General features: G+C 39.4%; 1 protein-coding gene across 1 annotated transcript; it reads right to left on the reverse strand.

The window, feature by feature from the left end:
* Positions 1-1,238: 1,238 nt before the first annotated feature.
* Positions 1,239-24,452, reverse strand: gnptab (N-acetylglucosamine-1-phosphate transferase subunits alpha and beta). The gene is made up of 21 exons (XM_074698758.1): positions 24,174-24,452; positions 23,276-23,361; positions 22,860-22,979; positions 22,408-22,458; positions 21,535-21,737; positions 19,584-19,648; positions 19,330-19,464; positions 11,459-11,620; positions 10,616-10,795; positions 10,314-10,484; positions 10,093-10,216; positions 9,795-10,010; positions 8,486-9,534; positions 8,205-8,404; positions 7,900-8,119; positions 7,671-7,784; positions 7,477-7,562; positions 7,290-7,388; positions 7,032-7,199; positions 5,732-5,822; positions 1,239-2,757 (listed from the first exon to the last, which is right to left on the reverse strand). The coding sequence occupies exons 1-21, from the start codon at positions 24,333-24,335 to the stop codon at positions 2,686-2,688; spliced, it is 3,774 nt and encodes a 1,257-aa protein (XP_074554859.1). The 5' UTR covers positions 24,336-24,452; the 3' UTR covers positions 1,239-2,685.
* Positions 24,453-25,648: the final 1,196 nt, after the last annotated feature.

The following is a 25,648-nucleotide window of genomic DNA, read 5'->3' on the forward strand; positions in this document are numbered from 1 at the left end:
CTCTTCAGCCAGGGATTTGGGTTAGGGACCTTTTTGCTGTCAGGCAACAGTGCCAATCGCTTTGCTACCATGCAGCCAAAACAAATACTAAATCATAAGTGAAAATTCTTTCGCAAAAACAATGTTTCACTTAGAGTACACACACATCTAGAGTGTCAATTGCAGCATTGTTGCCCTGTAAGAGCCTAAAATGTAATAACTGGTCAACAGTGTAACAAAAGTGCTGAGTCTGGAGTTTTATCAAAAATGTGATACCCACCAAAATAATAAATGACCCAAATTGTGACAGATGCTGAAAACATTATAACTTTTTTAAACAAAAAATTATGTAAAAACTTGTTTTATTATGGGTCAGTTGTTACATTTTGGGTTGTTGGTACAAATTGGGCTCTAACGGGCCCAGTTGGATCCACTTCAGGAGTTTGGAATAAGATTTATAAGGGGAACAAAAAAAAACAGGTGTAAAAATATTACTTTTTATTCTATGGCAGTGGATAAATAAATACATGGTGCGCCCTATTATGGTTATATTTTCAAAGGCCAGCCTCATGGGGCATGCACTGTAAGTACAAGGTCATCCCAGTGCCCCTTAATTATGCAATTGTGTGCTTTACTCTTGATTGTAAAATATCTTAATGAGGGGTGAAACTTTATTAAAAAAAAATGAATAATAAAAAAAAAAAATGAACCCCCTGTGTAGCTTCATGGAGAAGAAATAATACCCCAAAATAACCTGTACGTTGTACAAAGCAATTAACATGTTTTTTATATGAACAAGGACCATTTTTAACATTGGTGTTAATAGGGGAATTCTTTGCCTCAGGAGCCAGCCCCCAGTGGACACTTGAGAAATTGCAGTTTTTTTGCACTTTCGCATCAGCTTTTTATTTTACCATGACAATTATCAACATTATTTCACCTTTTACTTCTTTGAGAATAAAAATAAATAAATAAAAAATAATTATTAAACTCTTTTTAATTTTTTTTTCAGGTTTTGATGCCTTTCAGAAAGAATAAAGGCGTAAAAGAGACTGCAGGTTGGATTTAAAACCACGAAGCCTGCTCAAAGGCAATGCTACCTAACCTTTAGAGTATAAGCACCTCTTGCAAATTTAAAACAACTTCTGTTTGGGCTTAAAACACACACTTACAAAAACAAAAAAAACAAGCATCTAAACAACGAATACCACACAAATGACAAACCACCAACATGACTGAACCAAATCATTTTATTCCAGTCCGAGGAGCCATTGAACCAAAGCAGTCTGACAGACTTCAATTTATGTTCCCCATAATATCATCAAATCCTGACAGTCAGGGAGATTATTCCTTTTTTTTTATTGTATTAAAGAATCTTGAAAAAGTGACAGAAAAAAGAGAGAAAGTTTTCCTCTGACAGGCTGAGAGTGAGGCTGTGTTTACATTCTGCGGCATTCATTTCCTGGTGCATTATTCACTGGACTCGTCGTCACAATAACACAATCAAAATAAGTTACACAACATGCTGAGGGGGTCTGAATTTCAGACAGTAGCAAGCCTGTCGAGTCCCACAGGGACACACATACAGGTGGCTGTGAAAGCTGTAATCACATGTGGCTCTGACAATCAATAACATCTGTACCACGTATGAGGAATAATGATAGTTTCCTATTTCCCATTCATTCATATCAGAGATCACCAGATTAGAGGGGGACGGGACAGGCGTTAAAAAATGAAAATGTTCAAACAAGTAGGAATGAAAAACGAAGGCACTTCAAGTTTTATGTTTTTGACTACAACATATGAAGATATGACATGTGACAATTAAATTATTTAACATATCACACAGTTATCTCATTTCCTTAAAATAAAGCCAGCCTGGAAGCGGCCAAAAAAGAGCTTCAAGTGCCATTTCTTGGTGCCAACTTTTTTCAAACATTGAAAAAAGTGTTGATACATTTGTGAAATATTTCTGCTTCAATTTCCCTGCACTCCAAGTCTTAACATGTTCTTGGCAGTTCAACAATCAAAACACCTCAATATAGTCAACTTACGATTAAATAAAAGAAAGAAAAGCAGTGATAAACAAACATTTCAGAAGCTAGTACCATCATACATTTGGTGTTTCTTCACTGAAAAGTAACCACAAACATTTTTCAGTTCAGCTTTCTTCTCTTCATCAAACTGATGAATCTGTGAGTCATCTGAACTTAGTTTGTGGTTTTCATTTTAAAACTTCATGAGACCTGATGAACACGAACACACACGCACACACATACATTATGAGTCCTGACCTGCTGCTATCAAATGTTTCACACTTTAACAGCACATCAGTCAGCGGCCTGGTGAGGGCAGGACATGAGGCGAGCGGTGCAGAGTGAGGGAGTGTTTGTTTTTCTTTGTGTTTACAAAAGTCTGACATGCCTCCAGCATGAACCACCAGAACATTTACAGGCTTCTCCTTTCCGACGTCCATTCCTTCCAACGGCCAGCCCCATCCATCATCTCCTGGAAAAATGTGTCATCATTATTTCTCATGAGCCAGTATCCTGAGTCCATGCTGATGCAAGACCGGCACCACAGGGACCCCGCAGCGCCCTGTTTCCACCCAGTCCCCCTGATCAGAATCCACGGCTGGTTCCTCTAGGAGAGAAAGGGTGGAGAGGTGGAGGTGCAGTTAGGAGAGGAGAGGGGAGTCTTCCTCCTTCACACCCGCTCAGGGTTGCTGTCCCTGTTTGCTCTGCGTCTGGGGAACAGCTTTCGCTTTAGCAGAATGAGCTGTAAGGAGAGGTAAAGGCATAATCAGACATAAGAAAACTGAGGTGCCTTTTTGTAATTTATACACAGTATGGCATCATGAAAAAAAGTTATGTTGTATCTTACTTCCTGGACAATTTTTGCTTTTTATGTGTCAGATTTGTACGGCAAGACTTTTATAACCATTATTGTCATTTATATGTTTTTTTTAATGTTATGTTTATTTGAAACAGGCCATGGGGTGTTTTCATTGATGGTGGATTCATCTATTGAATTTATGTTGTACTAATACAGAAACCTTAAGAAAAAAAAACATGACAAAAGTGAAATGGAATTGAAATAAACATTATTACACACGTTACACTACAGGTTAATTAATGTTTATGAGGTAACTATATGTAATAGTATCAGGGTTCCTACATGCTTTTTAGGACCATATTAAATGCATTTAAAAGCTTTTTTCAAGACTGAACTTCAGCGTAGAATATGTATTATTAATCCCATAAAATTTACTCTCTCCACACAAAAAAATAAACTAGCGCAAGCTTGTTTGGCTTGAGCAAAATGGAAAAGTGACATCATTTAACAGTTGGTATTTTAGACTCAATTCAAATTGCATTATGCCGGCAGGTAGATGCTATCTGCTGAGTCAACATGTGTTCCTCTGCCACAGTACCCTGGCCCCTGGATGCTGTTTGTTTCTTGACTGCTGTTAAGTGCTACTGTATGACCAAAAGCCATTTTCTTCTATTTTGCAACATCCGGAGCAAATCAACAAGGGAAAACCCCACTGATGTTGGCTTTCAAAGTAAAAGCTTAATACACGCCAAGAGAGGTATGTCGTTACTGAGCACATACCACATGGAGTACATTTAATGAAGTGTTAAGGTATATATCAAATTGCAATTTAAATTTTTAGTCACAAATAAAAGGTAAGATTTGAACTAACATTTTTTGGCCTTAAATTTTGTCAACCAAAGTAACCTTCCTATGCATTATTAATGTAAAACTTAATAAATCAGAAGTCGAAGCTGGAATTAAAGCAGTTTAGCTTAAGTACCTTAGAAGTGGAGCTTGGCTCTCCTGAGCAGTGATTGTTAAAGGGATACAGTCTATATGAAACCGTGAACAGTTAGAATCGATATTTTACACAGCTTAACACAGAATCACTGAGTCTGCACGGAAACAGTGTCAGGCTGTGGCATATGGCTAACAACAGCAGAGCTAGCATCACCACACTTTGGTCTTTCTTGCACATTAACATGCATAAAGCAGGTATTGTGCTTGAATGCTAAATTGAACATGCTCATGTATTTGCGAACAGTGTGTCTGAGCGTTGAAGTCAGGACCCTTAGCAAAATGATAAACTAAAAGTAAGAGTAATAGATGTGTTTCTGAGTTGACAGACTGCGGCAAGTTATATGAAGCTTGGAGTCCCACTTGTTGGGCTGGAAATTATTCAAAGGTCTTACACTGTCTGAGAGCAAAAGATAGTGTAGAGAGCAAGTGTTGAGCTGTAGTTTTTAAACTTTATTTTGGTGCAGAGTTGAACAAATTTAAAAAAAAAATTAATTGCAAGTGAAACCTGTCTCCTCCAAAAAAATGTAGGCTGGCAGTTCCCACTTCCCAATCTTATCCTAAACTAACCAGATTCTACAGCGAAAAAAAAATTAAACCTCAGTGAGAGTATTTGTCTAAATAAATCTAATGGCACCAAATCCAAGTCATCTGACAAGTCCAGACATAATCATATGTTTAGATGAGATGTAACACTTAGAAAGACTGTAGAACTTATTTTAAGATACTAATTAAGAAGAATTTGCTTGCTGCATTGGCGGATGTGTTTATTTATTCTCAACAAGGAATTTAAGCCTTCATTAATGTTGGCTCATACACCCTGAGATAAACGGATCTCTGGACTTGTCTGGTTAAGTACGATCCAAGCTTAAGCTTTTTTGACGAGAAATTTTACTAATTTGCTCACTAGTTTTTGTACTGCAATAGTGTGCATGTAAACATTTTGTAAGGATATTTTTTAAGTTTTCTCCACATCTATATGCATGCAACTGAACTTGTTCACTCTATAATGGATCGATCTGAGCGTTATCCAGGAGAATGTTTGCATGAATCCTCAGCTATTTCATAATAATAACAAAGTCTTGATTTCTCTGACTTTGACACCTCAGACCTCTAAGATAATCTTAGGCATTAAGGCAGCGCATCAAAAATCCCATCCCTCAGGAGCGAAGACACTTTTGATCTCTCTATTCTAAACTGTACAAAGCTCACTCGTGTTTCTCCATCTTAACAACCCGGGCAGCAGGACAGAAAGACTTGCGTGGTGCCAAGCGGACATCAGAAGTCTGTTTCTCAGTGGCAACAGAGACACAGGACCAGTGTGACACATGCCTAACTGCTAACAGCGGTCCCCTGGGTTGTCAAAGGGGAGATTCTCTTAAGGTCACGGCAACTATTAACCTTTGTTTAGATTTGCTGAGGAGAAACTGGAGACCTTTGGATTAGAGATGTGGCTCTCAAACACTCAATGCCATACCAAGGTCGAGTAGTATTTGTTTAATAATTCCTGGCATTTGTGTTTGACTCTTTCCGGCACCAAATTTAGAACAATTTGACAGGGTATCATTCAAACAACTCCATCCCGGGTTTCAGATTCCTGGCTAAATTCTGTTTGGACCCTTGAAAGTTCAATTTTCTGGCAAGTGAAAAAGGTTCAGATTAAATGGAAGTCCTGAAGATTTGTATCAACAAAGACAGACATTTGTGAAAGTTCAAAGAGGACTGAGGGGTCTTTCATTTCTGCGGAGTCAGCAGGTTACACCAGCACCGCACTTGAGCCAGATCCACATTGGGTGGAATATCAACAGCAAAAGCCTGAACCATAGCTCGAGTGTGAATCATGGAAACAGAAGGGTGTTGGAGTGAATACTTTGTGTGTCTTCATCTGAATGTGTAAATAAAGAGCGGAAGCACTAACCTGTTCAGCGAAGAAGGACATCACAGTAAAGATGACGAGCGTCACAAGGACACAGTGCGTCCAGAACTTCAGCTTATCCCGGTACACTCGCCTGTGGTAACACACATTTTTAGACACAGAGAAAAAAAATGTCCTGATGGGTGACTGAATGTCAGAGGTTGTGTGTCTTTTCAAAGTAGAGGCTAGTTTATGTAACAGGACAGAAACGTGCAGTATGCAAAGGGCACCAGGGCAACAGGGTGACAAGGTGACATCACCCACAATCATGTGCCTGCTACTTTACCAACCCTGAGACAGAAGGAGGAGGTGGGAGGAGATGGAAGACACAGCTATGTGGGGATCTTTTAAGTATATCACGGCTAGCAACTGATCTGAAGCGGCTTGGTCTAATTTTAAAGTCTCTAAGTGATGGTGGCATTCTCAGGCTGAAGCCCCTTGAATACAGGAGCAGGGTTCCTGACAAAAGCCCTCTAAAGCCCTCAGTGGATTCCCAACGCTCAGACATTGCAGCACTCTGTCTTAGTGGTGACAGACAAAGATTCTTAACGTTTATGCTTGGGTAAAAAAAGAGCTGGATTAATTACTCGATCATTGTCCATGCTTTTTACCATGATTTGATTAGAGGGTGGGTCCCACTTTTAATACTGTTGTAGTGACATGATGGAAATTTCAAGTTAATATGGTGAGTGGGTAACATTTGGCTGATTTTTGCCCCTGATAAAACTCCAAAAGAAAGTGAAGATGCAAGACTACAAGACTTTTTGCATGCCGATATTGACTTCTTTGGTATCCCCAATTGACTTTAAACTGCAGCCATCCCCCAGCTACTTTCACCTATACACATTAAATTTTCTGTGTATAACTACCATATGAAGACCTTCATAAAAGTGTATTAACAGGTTGCATCAAATCCTGATGTCAATCTGATGCCATGAAAAAAGTGGTCGTTTAAACTCCTTTGTGTGAGTTCCAATCTGCTTCAAATTTCAAGTTTTAAGCTCAATTCTGACAACAAGCACAACAACAAGGGCCCAATGACAACACAATAATGATGTTAAGCTAGTTTACGGTTTTTGATTGAAGTCTTAGCATGCTAGCATATATTAAAACAAAAAAGAACAATTTAAACACCAAACACTAGGGATTCTTAAATGTCAGTAATTTCAGTAACACCACAGTATTTTAGCACCAATTGTACAGTATCTTAAACTTTCTCACATGGCTTATCAGAGTTGTAGGCTTAGTAGCAAAAGCTAAATCTAGTTTAGTTACTCCTGATCACAAATGTTTTAAATCCTACCATTCCTGGAGCTCCTCCATATGCAGGAATCTGTTGCGGTACTCCCTGGGCAGTTCAAACTGGGACGGCAGCGGGAACATGGACTCGTAAAAGTCCCTTAGCACGGCTTTCACTGTAGCAGCATCCTTATGGCTGTGGTCGATGTTATCGTTCAGACAGATGAACTTCCTGATAGGAAATGGAAATGTTACCCATGATTGCACCACACAGGAAACAGGAAATCTTAGGTAAAGGTGTTCATTAGAGAATCGTTCCCACCTGGGGTTCTTCCTGATGTCATCCAACTGTCCCACGACGTGAGATACATTTGTCCGCACCATCTTGAAAGCGATTTCCTCCTCACCCATGATCTCAAACCTGCCATCCAGAGGAAAGCAGCTGCTTAGATGGAGGGTTTAAAAATGCATACAGTTGTCATATGGGCTAATGAGAAAACAGATCTTACTTGTACTTATTCTGGTCCTTGAAGGCTTTGTGGATCCGTTCTGTGATGGGTTTACAGTGCAGGATGAGGCCTTTTGTAACAGGAGGCTGTGGATAGATAAAGCAGATTATCGGTCTAATTGTTTAGCTTTTAAACGTTTTGATGATAGATCCCACAGGAAACATCCTTTAAAACATAAACTCTTCGCAGCTCACCATGCTGGGGTCATAGTAAGCCTCCTGTGTCGGGTTGACCAGGTGGAGCTGGGTCAGGTTGGTCGGTAGAGACTTGGAGCAGTTTATCAGCATCTGCTCCAGGCCTGTCAGGTCCTAAAATTGAAATAAAAAGATGACATGTTGCACAGATTCTCCAGAACTTGCCAAGATTATAAAAGGTACTGGTCTCAAAGTGAGTGAGAGGAGATTTATCAAAATCAGGATCTACCTGGAGGCTGAGTGGCAGCTCATGAATCCTTGTGGCAAGAGTTCTAATTTCCCGATCAGAGAGGACGCCCGAGTGGTCTGTGTCGATCTCATCGAACACTTCAGATACATTGAGCTGCTGCTGAGCGCTCATTAGGAAGTAAAAGTAGGAAAAGGCAAACTGCATGTCCTCTGAGTGGCGAACACGGTGACCTGATGTCTTATCAAACTCCTCAGGGAATCTAAAAACAGAGAGGAGCATTTATACTTCTTGTATCTCATGTGAAACTGCTAAAACCTGCAAGAAAAACTCTGGAATGGGCTTACGTGTCTTGGAGCTCCTGCATGATGAGCCGGTCAATCATGTGAGGCATGTGAGCTGGGACTTTCCTGGACGTGAATCCAAACTGGCCGTTTAGCAGCTTGTTAACGTAGCGCAGCGAGTCTGCAAACGTGTCCTGTAGCTTTCTACCTGTTGCGCCACCATCAGTCTCGTATGACAGTTCCTTTTGCAAACGCTCCTCCTCCTGTGGAAGTATCATAAATAAAATAATCAGAAAATTAAAACACAAACAGGAAAGAGGAAGTTTGTACCAGGCATGTTTTACCTCGAGAAGTTCTTGGAAGTATTTCCTCCTCTCCCACGGCAGGAAGCCTCTGTCTGAGGAGGTGAAGTGTTGGAGTCTTCTTCCAATCGGACCTTTGCCGGCAGCATCTGCTGGTTCAGCCTGATTCTCTGCACTCTTAGTTTTAGAAATGCTGCCGAGCAGTTTGGAAATAATCGGCCTCTCGATTGCAGCATTCAGATTGTAGCGTTTGGGTGCTTCAACATCTTTCACATGTTCATCGTCAACATGAACTGGTATAAGGGCAGGTTTTTTCTGCTCTAGTGCATCTTTCTTGGACAGTTCATCCTTTGAGGTCTGATTTATCTTATTGATTTTTCCAGTTTGATCTCCCAAAGGTTGTTTTCCCTCCAACTGTTCTCCCTCCAAGTCTTTATAGGGCTTGCTCTTGACTTTTCCTGGGTGAGACTCACTGACCTGCTGCTGTGACCGGTAGTGTTTTAAAATTTCAGCCTTTGTGAGGTTGTAGCCCTTCAAGGTGATGTCACCAATCAGGAGCTTCTCCTCCAGCTTTTGCAGCTCACTGCGCACAGCAGCTGGGAGAAGCGACACATTCATGGCAGGGATTTCTATCACAGCCTCAGTGCCACCAGGCTGCATCTTCTGCACCTTTGGACCTCGTTTTTCCTCAGGGATGTCAGAGAATGGGAACACTGGCTCTGGAGTTGGGGTCGGTGTTGGCTCTATGCTTGCATCCTTCTTCACAGGCTTAGAAACGTTCGACTGAGGTACCGCACGAGTGTCAACAGCGACGCTGAAGCTCATTGTGAACTCTGTGTCGTCTTCTCTCTGGAAGGTGAGATTGTACTGGATCTGCGTGGCGTTGTGGCCTGAGTGGAGAAGCAGGTGGATGGTCTTCCACTTGTTGGCGACGGAGGTGTGGCGAAGCACACTGTTGTCACTGACGTGGGCCTCGGAGACTCTGCGGGCTAGTTTGTCAAAGCTGAAATAGGGACGGGTTTCGCCTATGGGGAGGGTGTACAGGCTCTGATTCCTCAGCAGGGTCACACGGTGCAGCTCCCCAAAGTGCTCTACAAGAAAAGACATACATCCTATGAGACTACAATCAAACAATTCCCATGTTAACACACTTTCTTATATTTATAACATAATGGGGACTTCAACACACACACATACTGGTTTCATGAAATTGTGGGGACTTTCACTTTCTTGATTGATCTTTGGTTAAGTCTTTATGCAGAGGTTTTGGAAAGCTATGTCCTGATGTTCATTTTCTCTCTCTATTTTATCTTATTTTAGATTTTTAAGACTTTCTTATACTGTAACTCACCTGTGCCACAGTCTCCCACATCAAAACCGCAGGTGAGAACATTACAAGCTTGGTCACAAAACTTGTCTGCCAGCCAGGAGTTAGCACAGCCTTGATTACAGTATGACGTCCCCCCAAGACCTCCAAGACCACCGGCAAACTGCCACACCTGTCCGCCACCTCCACCAGGCCCACCACCGCCGACTCCAGCAGCAAACCGGCTGTTCCCTGCTGTACCTATCGGAAAAGAAGAATAACAAAGATGTAAATGAAGACATTCAGCTTGTTTGTGATGAGGGGATTTTGTTGATTTCTGTACCCAGACAGTCTCCTCCATCCCAGTCACAGGCAGAGTTGTTGCAGGCTTTGTCGCAGTACCCATCTTTGATCCAGGATCCTGGGCAGCCCTCAGCACAGTTCGGGACAGGCCAGGTGAGATACACCTAAAGGAATGCAAGAAAATAAAATTTAAAATACAGTTTAGACGACAAATTTTCAACACAAAATAACTGGTTGGCACTTTATTTGTTTGTTTCACACCTTCTGTCCTTTTGAGTGGCTGTAAAAGTCATCCGGCCAGACTTCTTTACCAAACATCACATCATCGTTGAGGTAAATGAACTTTTGGGAGAGACCTGGGATGCGGTGGATGTGGGTCTCTATGGCAGGGGAGCTAAAAGTGGGAAGATGGCTGTGGTTCTGGAAGATATCCTGGAAGTCAAAGAAAAACACATTTACCCACATACAAATGGAATAAGTTTTTTGCCTCAGATTAAAACTCTTCAACATACAAAAAGGGCTATGTAGGTGTTTAAATTTGGTCATCGAGGCTTCTATATTACCTGATGTGTGATGACTGTCACTCTGGGGTTATCCAAATTTAGCCAAGAGGGAATCTGCCCGTTGGTGACGATAAAGATGTGTCGCACCCAGGGGGCGTGTTTCTCCACAGACCGCAGCGAATAGCGAAGCTCTTCATTGTCCTCGAATCGGCTGGCAGATACATCTTCATCCTGCTTAGACTTAAGAACAGAAAAAAGCAAAAATTAAACAAAAATCTGGTTTAGAAATCATTCTGGGGACATCTGCTAAAATGTCTGCTAAAATGTAAAAACTGGTCTACCAGTAAAGTTTTGATCACACACACTTTCTGGTTTATCAAATGTTATAGGGACTAGTGACACACCAAACCAAATTGGGGACACACTTCCTCAACTTACTGATTTTCTGGTTTATCTAACATTGTGGGGACATAAACTAACATAAATAACCAACAGTCAAACTATACTCTTTTTCTTGTTGAGCTATCATTGACAGGACTTTTTTTTACACAGACTCATGTTAACCTATCATTGTGGGTTCTTTAAGTCACAGTTTTCAGCGCATCACTGTGGAACTTGAATTATCACACAACTTCATGTTTACTGCTCTTTGCTGGTACTCAAGTTAAACACATATTCTTGTTTATATATCATTGTGGGGACACACTATCATTGCTTCAACTGACATCACACACTTTCTATTTTAAAGGGACAGACAAACCAGATAGTGTGTGTGATAAACAACCCACTATAGTTGAATGAATTATCCCCATAGTTTACACTATGTACTAGTTGTCCTTTTTACATTGTTAAGACAATTTCTAGTTAGTCCCATCATCAGTGATAAGGAATAGGGAGTCATACCTGTGAGATGGCAGTAAGGTCCCAAAATAAGTATGCAGGGCTGACGGTTAACTCCTTTCCATCCAGGGTGAGGTTCTTTTTGGCCTGCTGGGTCAGATCTGTGAAATCCTGAGGGGTTTTTAAGTGGAGCAGGGCAATGCTGGCTTCAGAGTACAACTCGAACTGAAGAGAAAATAGAAACAAAGACAACATTATTTATTTTTTGATAGAGTACTCTAGAATTTTCAAAGAAAGACTTATGAAAGGCAGGAATTTCTCATCAACTGAAGGTGTGTTGGCAAATTTAGCTTAAGGCACCAATAATCAGCTTACACATTGTAAATGAAGCTGTTTTTTACCCTCCTCTTTTCCTTATCTGTCCACAAGCTTGAACCACACTGCCTCTGATATGAAATGATATCAAAGCCAAAAATTTGTCTAATTTTATAGGTACCGACTGAATTCTGTCAAAAGTACCAAGTACCGATTCATGTTAAATCAAAAGGTACCATGTTTAGGTACCTAAATGTATTCTTGTGACTGTGAGGGAGAGGCAATTTTCCATGCTGGACATGAACACGGCATTGCAGGGTTATATATTAAAGAATAAACATTTTAATTGAAAAATTATACTTCATAACAAATCAACAGCTTGATATTTTTTACCACATAAACACAAGAAAGTACTCAAAATTGGTACCGTTGAGAACCGATACCGATTGCCAGGTACCAGGCATTGGTACCATATCGTTCTTAAATGTGAAAGGTACCCATCCCTAAATCCTAGTTAAAATTTTCCCATTAGCACCTTTAAATAGTCACCTCAATGTCAATTCTAGCATCAGTAAAGTTCCCATTCAAAAAAATGCACCTCATGCACTGCAGGAACTTTTGACCTTCAGTCATTCACTGGGACATGAACATTTTTGAAAGATCTTTGAACATGAAGCTAATGGGGTCAAATCAAAGCCGTCGTGAACTAGTGAGGAGATTTTAGAAGCAAAGGACTCCATTAGTTTGTGTGAGAAGTAGATGTCAGAGTTTGGAAACTTCAATGATGTCATTTTCTCCATGGAGGACACTTAAAAATTGCTCCCTATCTGAACTTCGGTCAGCTATGTGAAGTATTGGTGGACTCTATGTGTGTGATACAGACGAGAGAGAATCCCCCTGGCCTTGCCCGTGTCGAAACCATCTGCCCCTGCCTCTCTCATCTTTGTGAACTGTAATCTCGCCAGGAAAAGACACCCCCTCTCTGACCGCCCCTCATCCAAATATGAACGCAAACATCCCACGCATCGACTTCTTCCTTTTTCTCTGCTCCTGTTTTTAGGTGAGGAGGATTAGCTGTGTCTTATAAACCCAGCAGGGAGCAGCCAGGAGACAGCAAGCCAGGGATCACGTTGCTCATCTTTGTTATAGCTCTCTTTATAGTCCTGATAATGCTCGAACACATGCAGACAAAGTAGAGGTGTGGGGTGGCCTTAGACAGGCACGTGTCTGACCACTGAGAGGAGTAAACAACTGTAAACTCTTATTTTACAAGGATGATTCATACATTTTAATAAATGTTACTATTAAGCTGAAGCAGGGGCAACAAAACACTGAATAATGTGTGTAATGCCTAATAAAAAACACTTCAAGTATCATCCCCTATTTAATGGGGTTTATTTGCAACAGGTTAGTAACATGACCGGGTTTGTTAGAGCCTAATATGTAGCAATGACCACAAATGTAATTAAAAAAATGTTATAAAACTTGAAATGAAATAACTTATCCAAAATATAAGAGTTCCTCAGAACCAAAGAGGTAATGTTCACCCTATGAAAGAAACCACCAAAAAGTGGTTCAAGTTGACTTTACAATTTCAACATGTGCAAGTTTGAGGCTTCACATCTTCTTCTGTAGATTAAAAACCATGTTATCTGACTCTGCAATTAGGCGTACAAGCTAGCCAGGATTAAACTGATACAACAAGGATAAGATTAAGATAAACATCTATTACTGACACCAGTGCACGACTCATAATTTGCTGATGATCCGCTGTCTGTCAACAGGGAAAATATTAGCTGATGCTGATACTAACTAATACATCCAAGCTTTCCTATGTTGTCTAATGCTTTGCAGGCCTGTTTTGGTTACAGCCTGGTGTTTCTAAACATCAAAACCATTCATGCAATATGCTCAAGCAATCCTAAATGACCAGAGAGTTAGAAGAGAAGTGAGCTTCTGTCTGTTTTAGTTTATTATGACGACTAGCCGCAGTAAAAACACGAAGCAGTATGCTAGGCATGAGAGCACGAGAAGAGAAAGACCACGGGCAGCAGCTGAAGTTATTCCTCACCACATTAACATGTCCCGTGTGAGTTTTACTGTGGTTACATTATAATCTGTGATCACTGTGGCTTGTATGTGACTGCAGGGACTACAGAAAGTGTAATCAGTGTAGAAATAATTCAGCTGATACTTTGGGTAAACCAATTAATTCTGTGGTGAGTGATATTTGTTAGCAGATGGGTGCAGATGTAGCTGTGGTATAAAGTCAAGAGTTCAGTGTGACAAGGAGGAACTATATGATCACCTGAATTGAACATATTCGGGTATATAGTGCAACAAATGTGTATGACTGACATGTTAAATACGCTTAAGCTACCTGATCAAAAGAAAATCCATATTACTGGTGAGTATACCTTTTTACCTTTAAAGCTACAGTGATGAACTTTCAGGTAGTGTGTTTTTGGTACCAGCTAATGGACGAAGTACCATCCTGCAATATATATATTCTTTTAAATAGGTTTATCCCTTATTGAAACTGCAAGGGGATTACAGAAAAAAAAACAAAAACAAATCTTTTATCTGCACAGGCTCACAAATTCATCTGGTACCTACCCCCTCCTGTGGTTTTATAAATTCAAAATAACTTCACAAAAAATTAACCTTAAAGCAGATAATCCCTTACTGATTGTTAAGAGTGATTTAAAAGTATCTGTATGAATGTCAGACTGCTTCATAAATAGCTAGAAAAACTCCTCACAGGAGCTTTAAGCAGTGACACAAGGCTCAACAAAGTTGATACAGATTCACAGATATTGATGATTTTTTAGCAAAATCATTTTTCAAAAAGTATTACTTTGGCAAAAATCACCCAAACTGTTTGCTAGTTTTGTTTTTAATGTTTTTAAAGGTGATATGCTTGAGTTTAATACTGTTGTTGGGACAGTCTAAGCTAACCGTACAAGGCTAACCAGCTATTAGCAACACACAGCTGGAATAGTAAACTGTGACTACAGATTGGATCTGAGGTTTGAGAGAGAAAATCAGAAGTGACAAGCTTCCTTGAGGTTTGATTAGAAATTGAATAGAAAAAAATGATTTTTTTCCTAAAGATCGAACAATAGCAAAAACAGGGTCCTAGATAGGAAATAAGTGCTAGGCCGTACTGGCACCCTGGAATTTTTAAACTAATCTCAAGGTCAGAAACACTCAGAAAAGTCCAAACCAAGCACAATCAATTAAACATGACTGAACAAGGGTATGCAGAATCTGTAGATAAACAACTAAGAATTGGTTCACAATGTGTGGCTAACATTAGCAGAGCTAGCACTACCTTCCTTCTTCCCCCTTGCAACTTGTTGTTAATAACATGTTTTTTTCTGGGTGCTCATTTTTTTGGTTGAGTCTACTTTTTCTAGAAAAAATACTGATGAAAGACCAAATATGTCATCTGTCCTCTGTGCTTGTTTACATACAGGTTGTAAAGCATTACAGTGTTACAGCAGTAGCTTTTAAGTGGAGCCACAGCCCCGGCTGATGGTGAGAAGCTGCACTACAGCTTAGACAGAGCATGACCAGCATTTCAGGCCAACAACAATAATAAAAACATCATTAATTTGTTTGACAGGCTGACTTGCGAGGTGACAACGCTTGGACATTGGACGACTAAACATGCATATCCCTGGAGTCGAGATGATGCCTAAGCGTAATTGGGTTTTTGGCTGTACTTTTACATGAACACCACCAGCGGAAACACTAGTGGAGGCTCTTCTTGTCCTTACATGCTCAGTAACTTCTTTATCACAGCCTCCACATCACTCATCAGCTCATGTTGTGTGACTGACTAAAGCCTTTGAATCTTGCTTTGTAGTGGAGATGAGACACCGTGTGATGATCAACAATGCATGCAAACACAAATACGTCAGCAGGCCTGTACCCAAAACACGGACAGCAGGGCACAGTACAGGCAGGTGATCAGGGTTGTGGGGCAGCTTTCATCACCATGGCACTCGCTGTAACACCGGCTATAAATACCAGCCGTCTCTCACCGCTGAACCTCTCCCTCCACACTATGCACATCATCCCTCTTTCAGAGAATTGGCCTGGCGACACCAGGAAACACCTTGAAATCCAAACTGCGCATTGTGTGGTGCCCTGTCTACCTAGAATCCCTCCATCCAGACGCATACACACACACTTTCCATCTCTTTTTCCAGCACTCACATGCTCTCACTCATCATCTCCGCTTCGACAGCATCTCCCATTCAGAGCCTCTTCAGCAGACTGAACGTCAAAAAAGGAAAAGCAGGTAAAGTGAAGCACACAAAAACACTCCTGGGATGGGTGTGTCCAAGAGTGCAGGGAAGGTCAATCAAAGCCTGGTGACCTTTCAGCATGCTGGCTGGCGCCGCGCCACTCCTCACAGTTGTTCTAATGTTAACCCCCTCACCGCCAGCTAAGGTTACAGCCCGAATGCCGCTGGATATTATCACATGACCCGCTGCAGACGTGGAGACAGACACAGGGATCAATGGGACAACTGGGTTTGATGATGACATGTAGGTTAAACTCTGTTAACCTACATGTCATCACAGAGTCAGTTAGTTTGACTCCCCTGAAGATACCTCTTCACCTGTTTGTGCTCTCAGAGATTTACATACAGTACAGTCACATAAAGTGCAATACACATATTCAGAATTAAGTCAAAGATGTCTTATATTTTTTCTTTTATTGTCATCTGGCACTAAAGAAATTATATTTTTGGAAAAAAAAATAAACTTAACATATTCCACATGGGCTATGATTGATGATTTTCTATTGAGTTCTCTGAAATTATATCAGATTTAGATCAGATTTTTAAAAGGCTATCCATAAAAAATATATATTTAAATTAATTGGTGATGCTGTTTAACTGCTTAAAGTCTGGCCCTTAAGTTTCAAAACATGATCACTTAAAAGTTTTAAATTTGTTTTTCCTTTTTCATTTTACTTTCCATATTCTTATTGTTGTTTTTATTTTTGAATTTATTTTATTTATTAATTTTTCATCTATTTATTGATGCCAGTATATTTAGTCTTTACTTCTTTTTTTCACTTTTTTATTTATTTTATTTATTGTTGTTTTTTCCTCTTGGTAGCAATCACTGTTCAGATATCAACATCCTATTTGATTTGTATGAAACGTGCCATATACATAAAGCTTGCTAGACTGATTTATCTTTATTTTTTTCTAATCAAACTTTTTTGATAAGAACAAAATAATTTGAATTATGAGGTGGACAGTTTTTAAAAACAATGAAATCCTCTTTCAATCAGTTTTTAATGTTATCTAATTCATACCATTAGCTGATAGCCTTGTTATTAGCAGGATATTGCATAATTAGGATGTGAATATGCAAAACAGAATCCTGACAGGATGAGACAAGAATTCATCCAGCGTGCTAATGATAAAAGTTTGATATTTTGGGGAAAAATTGTTGCTCAATTTTCCTAAATCCAAGGTTGACATTTACAACTTTGGTCCAGTATGACCTTTTTCCAAAACAATGACAATTGTATATATGGAGATTTGAGTGGCAAAAACAAGCCAATGCTATAAATAGATAAACCAACAGACTAATTGCTTTAATCAAAAATAACAAGAAAGGGAGGATTTAAGGACTTTGATTGGGGGACAATGTATTTTCAGGCCCCTGTATGTTCCACTGATACAGTAAAGCTGATGTTTAACACTTGCAGCAACAAAAGAGTTTATCTAATCAGCCGCTCATTAATTCTAATCAGCCATGTGAGTTTATTATCGGAAGAAGAGTTGACTCATGCTTGTCCTGCCTGTCTGCGGATGAGACGGGGTGACTGCGCTCTGTTGTGTTGTCTTTGATTATTTCAGAGTAATCCACGCTCATTAGTGGCGTTCCTCGCTCTCGACATATAAAGCAGAGATCTGATTAGAGAAAATTATTAGATACACAAGCTGCGGGCCGCCAAGCTAAACAGGGGTCCTTTATCCACATCAGAGTGTTAACATAACTGTTTAAAATAGAAAAAGCCACATTTAGGAGGACAGAGCAACCTCCTCTTCAAGGAGGAGCTGACATTTAGATCTGATGCTAATAGGATGTATAAAAAGATTCAATTTATGGACACAATAATTTTCATGATGGAGCAATACCCCTCAGGGTTCAGATACGATGCTGTGAGAGCGACATCTGGTGGTGACTATATCCTCTATACCAGGGTTCTCCAACTCCTACCCTGGAGGGCCGAGAGGCTGCAGGTTTTCTTTCCAACCCAAAACTCCACCAGATGATTTCACTGATTACCTCACCTTCAAGCAGAGAGCAGGTACGAATCAGTGAAATCAGCTGGTGGAGTTTTTGGCCCTCCAGGGTAGGAGTTGGAAATCCCTGCTCTATACTGCTACTTTCTTTAAACCAATGGGGGTAAAAAACAAGATAAAAGAAAAGAGTGACTGTCTCACATTTATATACTGTGCAACTCTGCCCCCTGCTGTTCTAAGTGTAAACAACTTCCTCACTTAACGCCTTCTGGTAGTCAACATTTCTCTAACAAAACAACAAGAAAGTAGATGCCTCACAATTTTTTTTATCTACTCTGGGATTTCTAAGATTAAAATTGTAAACAGAAAAGATTAAGTATCCTCAAAAACTCAAAGTAGATCTTCAAAGGGTTTAAAAACTTGCTTTCTCATGTAGCGGCTACTAGAAGATGTGTATATGAAAAAAATAATAATAATAAATTTACAGTCAAACCTTGTAATAACTTTACTTTTACCTTAATGTGAGTGACTGTTGCATTTCACCAGCTGCTTCCTCAGGTTGTCTTGTAATGAACTCATTTATGGACTGAGATATCTGACACTATCTGTGCTGTACCAGATAGGGACAGGTATTTTTGCACAGAGTTAAAGGTAAAGCAAATCTTTCTGTCACATGCATCTTTTTGCAACAAAGAAAAATGCAACATAGCACTTCAGTTCCAATCATGCTGTTCAAATTCAGTGTTGCTTATTTAAAATTCAAATTCATTTTCTATTTCAGCCTCTAGTTGTTTCAGTGAGCAGTGGTCTATTTATTGTTATCTAGAATTTATTTTTAATTACTCTAGCAGAGCATTACAGTCAAACTATGTCTGAATACAATAAAGCAGCTGATTTACAGCAGAAAAAGTATAACCAGCTTTTTTTTAAATAATGCTGTTAAACTAATGTTTTAGTCAAAACTAAAGAGCCTGTTTCAGTGTCCTTAATGAATAGCCAAAGTCTGATCCTCTGTTCCAAACAGAAACAACCCTCATGCTTTTTTCAAATTAAATTATGACAAGTTGGCAAATAAATGAAGACAAATAAATGTTAAGAGTCTCTGCTCTTTGGCTTACTGCCTTACATTTTTCTCACAGTAAGTCATTTGACTTCTTAAAATTAGTAATTGGGTTTATCAATCACACAGTTTGGTACATGTGAAAACGGAGGCATGTTTCTGGTCACTACAATCGTCAAATCTGACTCTGCTGAAGTCAAAAGTTACAAAAAATAAGGAAAATCATGATGGTTAATGATTTACTAAGCTTTTTGTTGATTTCTTAAAAGTGACTCTTACCTGTTTGATCTTGTTGGTGATCACAGACGGCAGTTTGACTCTCAGCTGCCCCGTCTCTTTGAACGCGGCTGGGAATCCACTCAGATAGGCCAGAGCCTGCATCCGGATCAGACCAGGAGCCTCTTTATCTGTCGTCTGACGACACAAAGGTACACATCACCGATACACAACCACATGTTCACATACTGTCTCATAAAAAAACAGTGAAGGGCTGTGTTATAACATTCAGACTGAGGAAAGTAATATAAACTCACCAGGTAACATCTGGACACAGAGAACTTCTGGTCCTCTTTGGACACATCTGTGTACGCTTTATCAGCTTTAAAGAGCAGAAAACAAAAAAGGAGAAGAAAATTTAGAAAACCCATGTACATCACCTGTAACTTTGACTTGTTGTGTTTACGTTACTTTACTTTACTTTTTACTTTTTTCTGTTGTGGCCTAAGAACATTGTAGTGTTATAGTGAATACTGTCCTGGTATTTTCCCTCAGTGTTTGTCTTGGTGGAGTGGTTTTGAAGATCAGTGTCCTGTTGTTACCAACGTAGCGCAGTATTGTCTTACATCTTAAAGTTTCAGTTTCATTTTACTTTCTACTTGCAGTCAAATACATCACATGTTACAAAAATCTGTAAAAGTTGCTGTTCCAACACCTATCCCCTCACAGCTGCTACACACATTAAAAAATGCACAATAGATTCTAATAGTTAAATCTGGTGGTCTCCTTTTTTTGGTCTTGTGGCTCATAAAGAGGCACCAGTACCACTTTTGGCTCTGTTTACAACCAGCAAAAAAATCCTCACAGTAGCTTTAAAGTTTGGTTTGTAAGACCTACAGGATAGAAGGAGCAACTTAGCTGACAATACTTAAATACTGTTTTTGTTATAATTCAATGTGTGGCTTCAAAAAGATTGAAGACCAAGTCTGTGCTTTTTAACATTTGGTTGTTGTTTTTTTTAAATTCATTGTACTTTAACATTTTGACTTGGTATTTCCAGGTTTGTTTGTTTTTCAAAAATACATGCTTTTATTTTGAAAAGTCTGCATGAGAACTGAAGAAACTCCACCTTTGTCAACATTTTCAAAGGCACATCTATTTTTAGCCCTGCTTCAGTCAAGGTTTCTTGTCATTTATTACCTCAGTTAGCTATTCTTAGCCTATTTCTCTCCTTTGTGAGCTTCTTTAAGTTCACTTCCAACAGGATTTAATTTCTCTCCATCGTAAGATAAACATTTAAACACGTTTGCTGTTTTAATGATCCTCAACCTTCACAACACACTTTTCTTGCACAGACAGTGTTAACAGTCGCTGTTACTGACTTCTTGCCCTCACACTTTTAAATCCTCATGCCCTGGTTACTCATTAGTCACACTTCAAATAACATCTTTGGCACTGTAAATATTATTTCTATCTCTGTGACAGCCCGGGTTATGTTCAGATATTAATACAACATGGCTTTAAAGCTTACATGATGCTTAGTATGCTGCACAACCATAGCCAGAATGATAATCACAATAATTTGAATTTTGAAAAAAAAATTTTTCATTTTCAAAAATAGAAATATTTTATCTCACTTATGGGACAAAAAAATTCCTTTTGCATTTTTTGTTTTCACTGGTCTTAAGTACTCAAAGAGCTTTATTTTGATAGGAACTTTGACTTTCTTTTGGTGGTAATAAGGTTGAGTGTTTTATCTTTTGACCTTAGGTTTATAGCTTTATATTTTTATTGAAATCGGCCAGATTTATTGAATGCTCACCGTTTATCCGTTTCATTTCTCCATGCTCTCTCTGTCTTCCTCTGATTTACTAACACACACACCTGATCCTGTCCCTCTCAGCCTGATTTGGATTGTGAGTGAAATATACTTTAAGATGTGTTATTTGGAAACCTGTACAAAGTGTCCAGTGGATCTTGCCAATAGAGCACACACATACAAGGAAAGGAAAGACAAGAAAGGAAACGAAAGATGTGTGGAGAAAAGACAAGAGGGAACAAGCTAAACAGATAAATGTAAGCAGCATGCATTTTAAAAGTCAAAAATAGCAGCCAATTATTTTTTTTAATCATGGAGAGGCCACATTCATGATTATGCTTAAAAGCTGTGCTTTGATTCCTTTCTGAGTCCCCTCTGCGATTTTTTCACTTTTTTCAATACAAGAAATCCCCTAATCTCATTTCATGCCCATTTTTGAGCTAATTTACCATCAGCCTGCGAATGGAAGACAACCACAGATGCGGAGGTGGAGGGCTGGAAAGGTTTGTTCATCAGCAGCAGCTCTTTGGCAGCAGAGAAGGCGGGAGAGAGTGACGGCAGCTCTTTGAGCGTAACGTTGGCTGGCAGAGAGGGGTCCAGGGCCAGCATGGGCGCCATAATGCAATGAGACAGCAGGCATTCTGGTTTAACGCTGAAAATAACACAAGAGGAGGGAGAGAAATGCAGATCAAGTTGATGCAACGTTGTCTTGTCTTCTTAACACGTATGGCTTCACACATCCATCGAACAGGTTTCATAGTGGAAATGATGCGTCGAGATCTTTGCATGTGAAACAAAGGCTCTAAGGAGAGGGGGAGCAGTTTGGTGTTTAACACAGGAAATACGTCCCCTGAGGTCACCGCCACAACTGATCAGTTCAGTTACTTGTGTAAACACTTTGACAAGCTTTTTGCTGTACCTTTCAAGACACTGGGGACACTCATATTTCACAAGATGCCAGAAAGGTTACCACATTTAGATTACCTTGCAACTTAAAGTCAAATTTCTCCCTCTTCTCCTCTGAAACTTAAAACCAAAGCCAAATCAAACCTCAGCTTTTTTCTAATTTGTTTCGCTGGCTTATGTTTGTTTCATGATAAAAGTGCAGTCTGGGTAATGTGCAATATTACTGCTGCAAGGCTCTTAAAACCGCTAGTTCCTGTTTGCCCCATATTGTTAAACATAGCGGAAAAAACTCAACCAAAATCAGGCCACTGCTTTTGTTTTTGTTTCTACAATAATGAATAAAAACCATTAATCAAATCATTTAAAAACAGCATCGTTTTGGGAACCACTGCTCTAAAAAGTAGCTCCAGACTCACCTGTCTTTTGGCGCATCAGTCGTCTCACTGGCATTTTTCCCCAGGCGTTCCCTGTGTGCAGCAAAGCAGTCTCCTCAGGTTATTTATATCGCAGAACACACAGTTACAGCACTTTCAGCACTACATTTCAAGCAAGGAGTAGAACTTTTTCAACATGTTCGACCATGCAAGCAGCTGGCATAAGATAAGACAAGGTGAGATAAGATAAAATCTCTTCCTCTAAAACTAAGAGTGGGTAAGGTTAATAAAAACAGCATCTTCCTCCTCTGACTTACTCTAACCTTTGGTCTAAGATTTTGCTTTTTCTCTTAGACAAGTCAATCAGAGTGACAAGGACCCAGCTTGTATGCTAATTGTGATGTATTCAGGTTAAAGACTGTAAGCACTTAAGAGCTTTTGAAATTGCAGCAAAGGAACACTTTGTAACCATCAGAGAGTGAAGCCACAGTTACCTCAGAGCTTTTTGTTCCTCCTCCAGTTGCTCTTTGACCGTCTTAAGCTCCTTCAGCAGAGCCGTGTCTGTGCCGTTCACCCATGTGTACACCACATCAATAGGCATGGGCAAACAGAGCCTCCAAAGTGAAACACAGAAATGAAACACTCATATCATGTAAGTCAAGACACTGCAAAGCCATGACCTCATTTCTACCCCTGACAAAAACTTTCCTCTTGTCTAAATAAGACACAGCTCATGCATGGTTACACCTCGCCTCGTTCTTTTAGATTCTCCCAGGGGGAAATAGTCTTAAATGGAACGATGGAGGCTCTGGCAAAAAATAGACATGCCTTTTTCGTATACAGAGATTTTACTTCTACACTCTTTTAAGAAAAAATCTAAAAAAACAGCTCGAATGACGTCTTTTCTCACCTGCTTTGGAATGATTTCCCACCCACGTTGTCTCTATAAGAGTCAAACAACACGTGATATTGGTCTCGACTCCACTCCACCACCACCTCAATGAAAAAAAGACAAGGAAGTATGTTAAAAAAATCAAAAATTTGTATCTTCACAATCCAAAACAAGGCACTTTTTATTCAAACTTGCAAATAGGACTGAATGCATATGGGCATCTTTGGGAAAATTTCAAGCAGAGACTGCTTTTTTTTTTTTTTTTTACAAAACTATTTACACAAGGAGGTGTGAACACAGAACTATAAAACAATAATTTTGCTCTACCAGTTAAACAGCTTTACTGAGTTCACATTGTGGCCATGCGGCATTCACCTGCAAGTTTGCAACTCTAACATTACAATGTCTTCTGATCAGCTTCACTGTTTGACTCTAATTTATGCTTTTTGCTTTCCTTTTTCCATCAAAACATTCTGTTAATAAATTATGCTCTCAGTCAGTATCAGCACACACTCTTTACACCCAGACTACCTGGTTGGAACTCACTGTTTTGTTAATGGTAAGATCAAAACTTCCTCAAACTTTGGCTGTGCATTATGTTTCTTAACAGGAACTGGTTTGAAGTTTGCCAGTTCTTCAAAAATTTTACTTCATTAGAGGGTCTAGATTCAAAAAGGAAAACAGTAAAGTGTTTAATCTTTAAGCCGAATGAAGCAGAGAAATGTGATTGTTGTTAAATCGTTTAAGCTAAATAACTGAAGACATACATTTTTACTTGAATGCTGAATCACTCTAAATAGCACACTTTCACAAAGGAGTCTGGTCTGATGGCGCCTAAATCCCAGATATAAAGGCTACAAACCAGCCGACAACCCTAATTCAGGTCACTAGAGTAAAGAAAATCGAAGGACCTTACCTCTCCAAACTGAAAGGCAGAAACTATCATAAGGACGAGCCCCCCAAAACAAAGGTAGAGCCCATATCTGTGGGACAGACAGGTGTACGTCTGCCTCTGCAACAGCTTCAGCACCGAGTTCACGACTACCATTGTTCTCCTCGGCGAAGCATAGCGATGCATTCATTCAAATAATCGCAAGTTATCGCACCACCTAAAGAAAGTAAACATCGCAAATGGTCCGTATGAGTCAGCTGACCACCAGCCCGACTGCCTGACACATGACAGCCATACATTTCACGCTTCCTCGGTGGTGGTGACGCCACTTCGGCTCTGCTGCTTCTTCGCTTAAGGAAGAGTTTGCTGCAGTCTTCTGGGCGGAGGAGTAACTACAGGATTTATTGACAAACGGTTGATTTCATTTCTGTCCTGTTTTAATGAACAGGTTATGGTTAATCTTATTTCTCTCTAAACGAGTTTTTATTATTTATTTATTTATTTATTGTTTTTTAATGATTTTTTTCTGTATTTTTTTGTATTCAGCACTTTATTTGTCATGTCTTATCTTGTGTTCATTGTTAGTTGTTAAAAAAAAGCCTGACTCATTCAGTGCAAAACAAATCTAACTACAGCTAAATAACCTTGAACACTGACAGAACAAGCCACCCGTTGGCCGTACTTCAACTTTTACGAAATAAAGAGAAAACATAAAAAACTAACTAAATACATATAAGAATAAAATAATTTTCAAATTGATTGATATCTGCATAGGAATTCTGTATAAAGTATTTACTTTGTGAAAGCAAATTTTAGGTTCTGATTATTGAACTTGTTATTAAGTATTTAAAACCCTTTTTCAACTGTCTGGAGGGTAGGTTGAGTTACACGTTGAACACAGCTGAGTAGGGGACAGTGGGGTAAGCTGTCACATAAATATAAAGCTCCTCAATATTTTTCTTCTTGGCTTTTACGTCATGAGTTTATAACAAAAAACTGTTACCCTCAAAATATAAAGAAAACCATAGTTTAGATTGTTATTAGCTACCAAACTTCTTTTTGCACAGTTTTTAGCCTTGGTGCTAGCAAGAAATACCACTAGGGGTTTAATGGCACGTGTACTGTATTTATAGGCTGGTCTTCAGATGTGTTTCCTGTTCATGGCCTTTTCTAATTTTGAGTTAAGACATGTGAATTTATGTGTTTTCAACTTTTCAATGCAATAAAAACTTTCAATTTTAATTTGACCTTTTAAAAGATGTTTTCCATTAAATCAACAATGTGGAAAAACAGTGTGACAACCATCTCCATGATGGGGTTGCCAGAGTGTCTCTTACGTCTTATAAGACATATATTTCGGACAAAAGATTGATGATGAGTATTTCACACTACAGCAAAACGTTTGGAAACTAACCCGTTAGCTATGACATTTCCTGGGTTCCTGGAGGATACTGGCTTTTCAACAGAAAGCAGGAGAAAAAAAGGTTTACAGGAAGAGG

This window comes from Halichoeres trimaculatus, unplaced genomic scaffold (assembly GCF_033239565.1).
Source record: "Halichoeres trimaculatus isolate MK-OKI-2021-1 unplaced genomic scaffold, fHalTri1.1 fHalTri1_scaffold_21, whole genome shotgun sequence".
Classification (NCBI taxonomy): domain Eukaryota; kingdom Metazoa; phylum Chordata; class Actinopteri; order Labriformes; family Labridae; genus Halichoeres; species Halichoeres trimaculatus.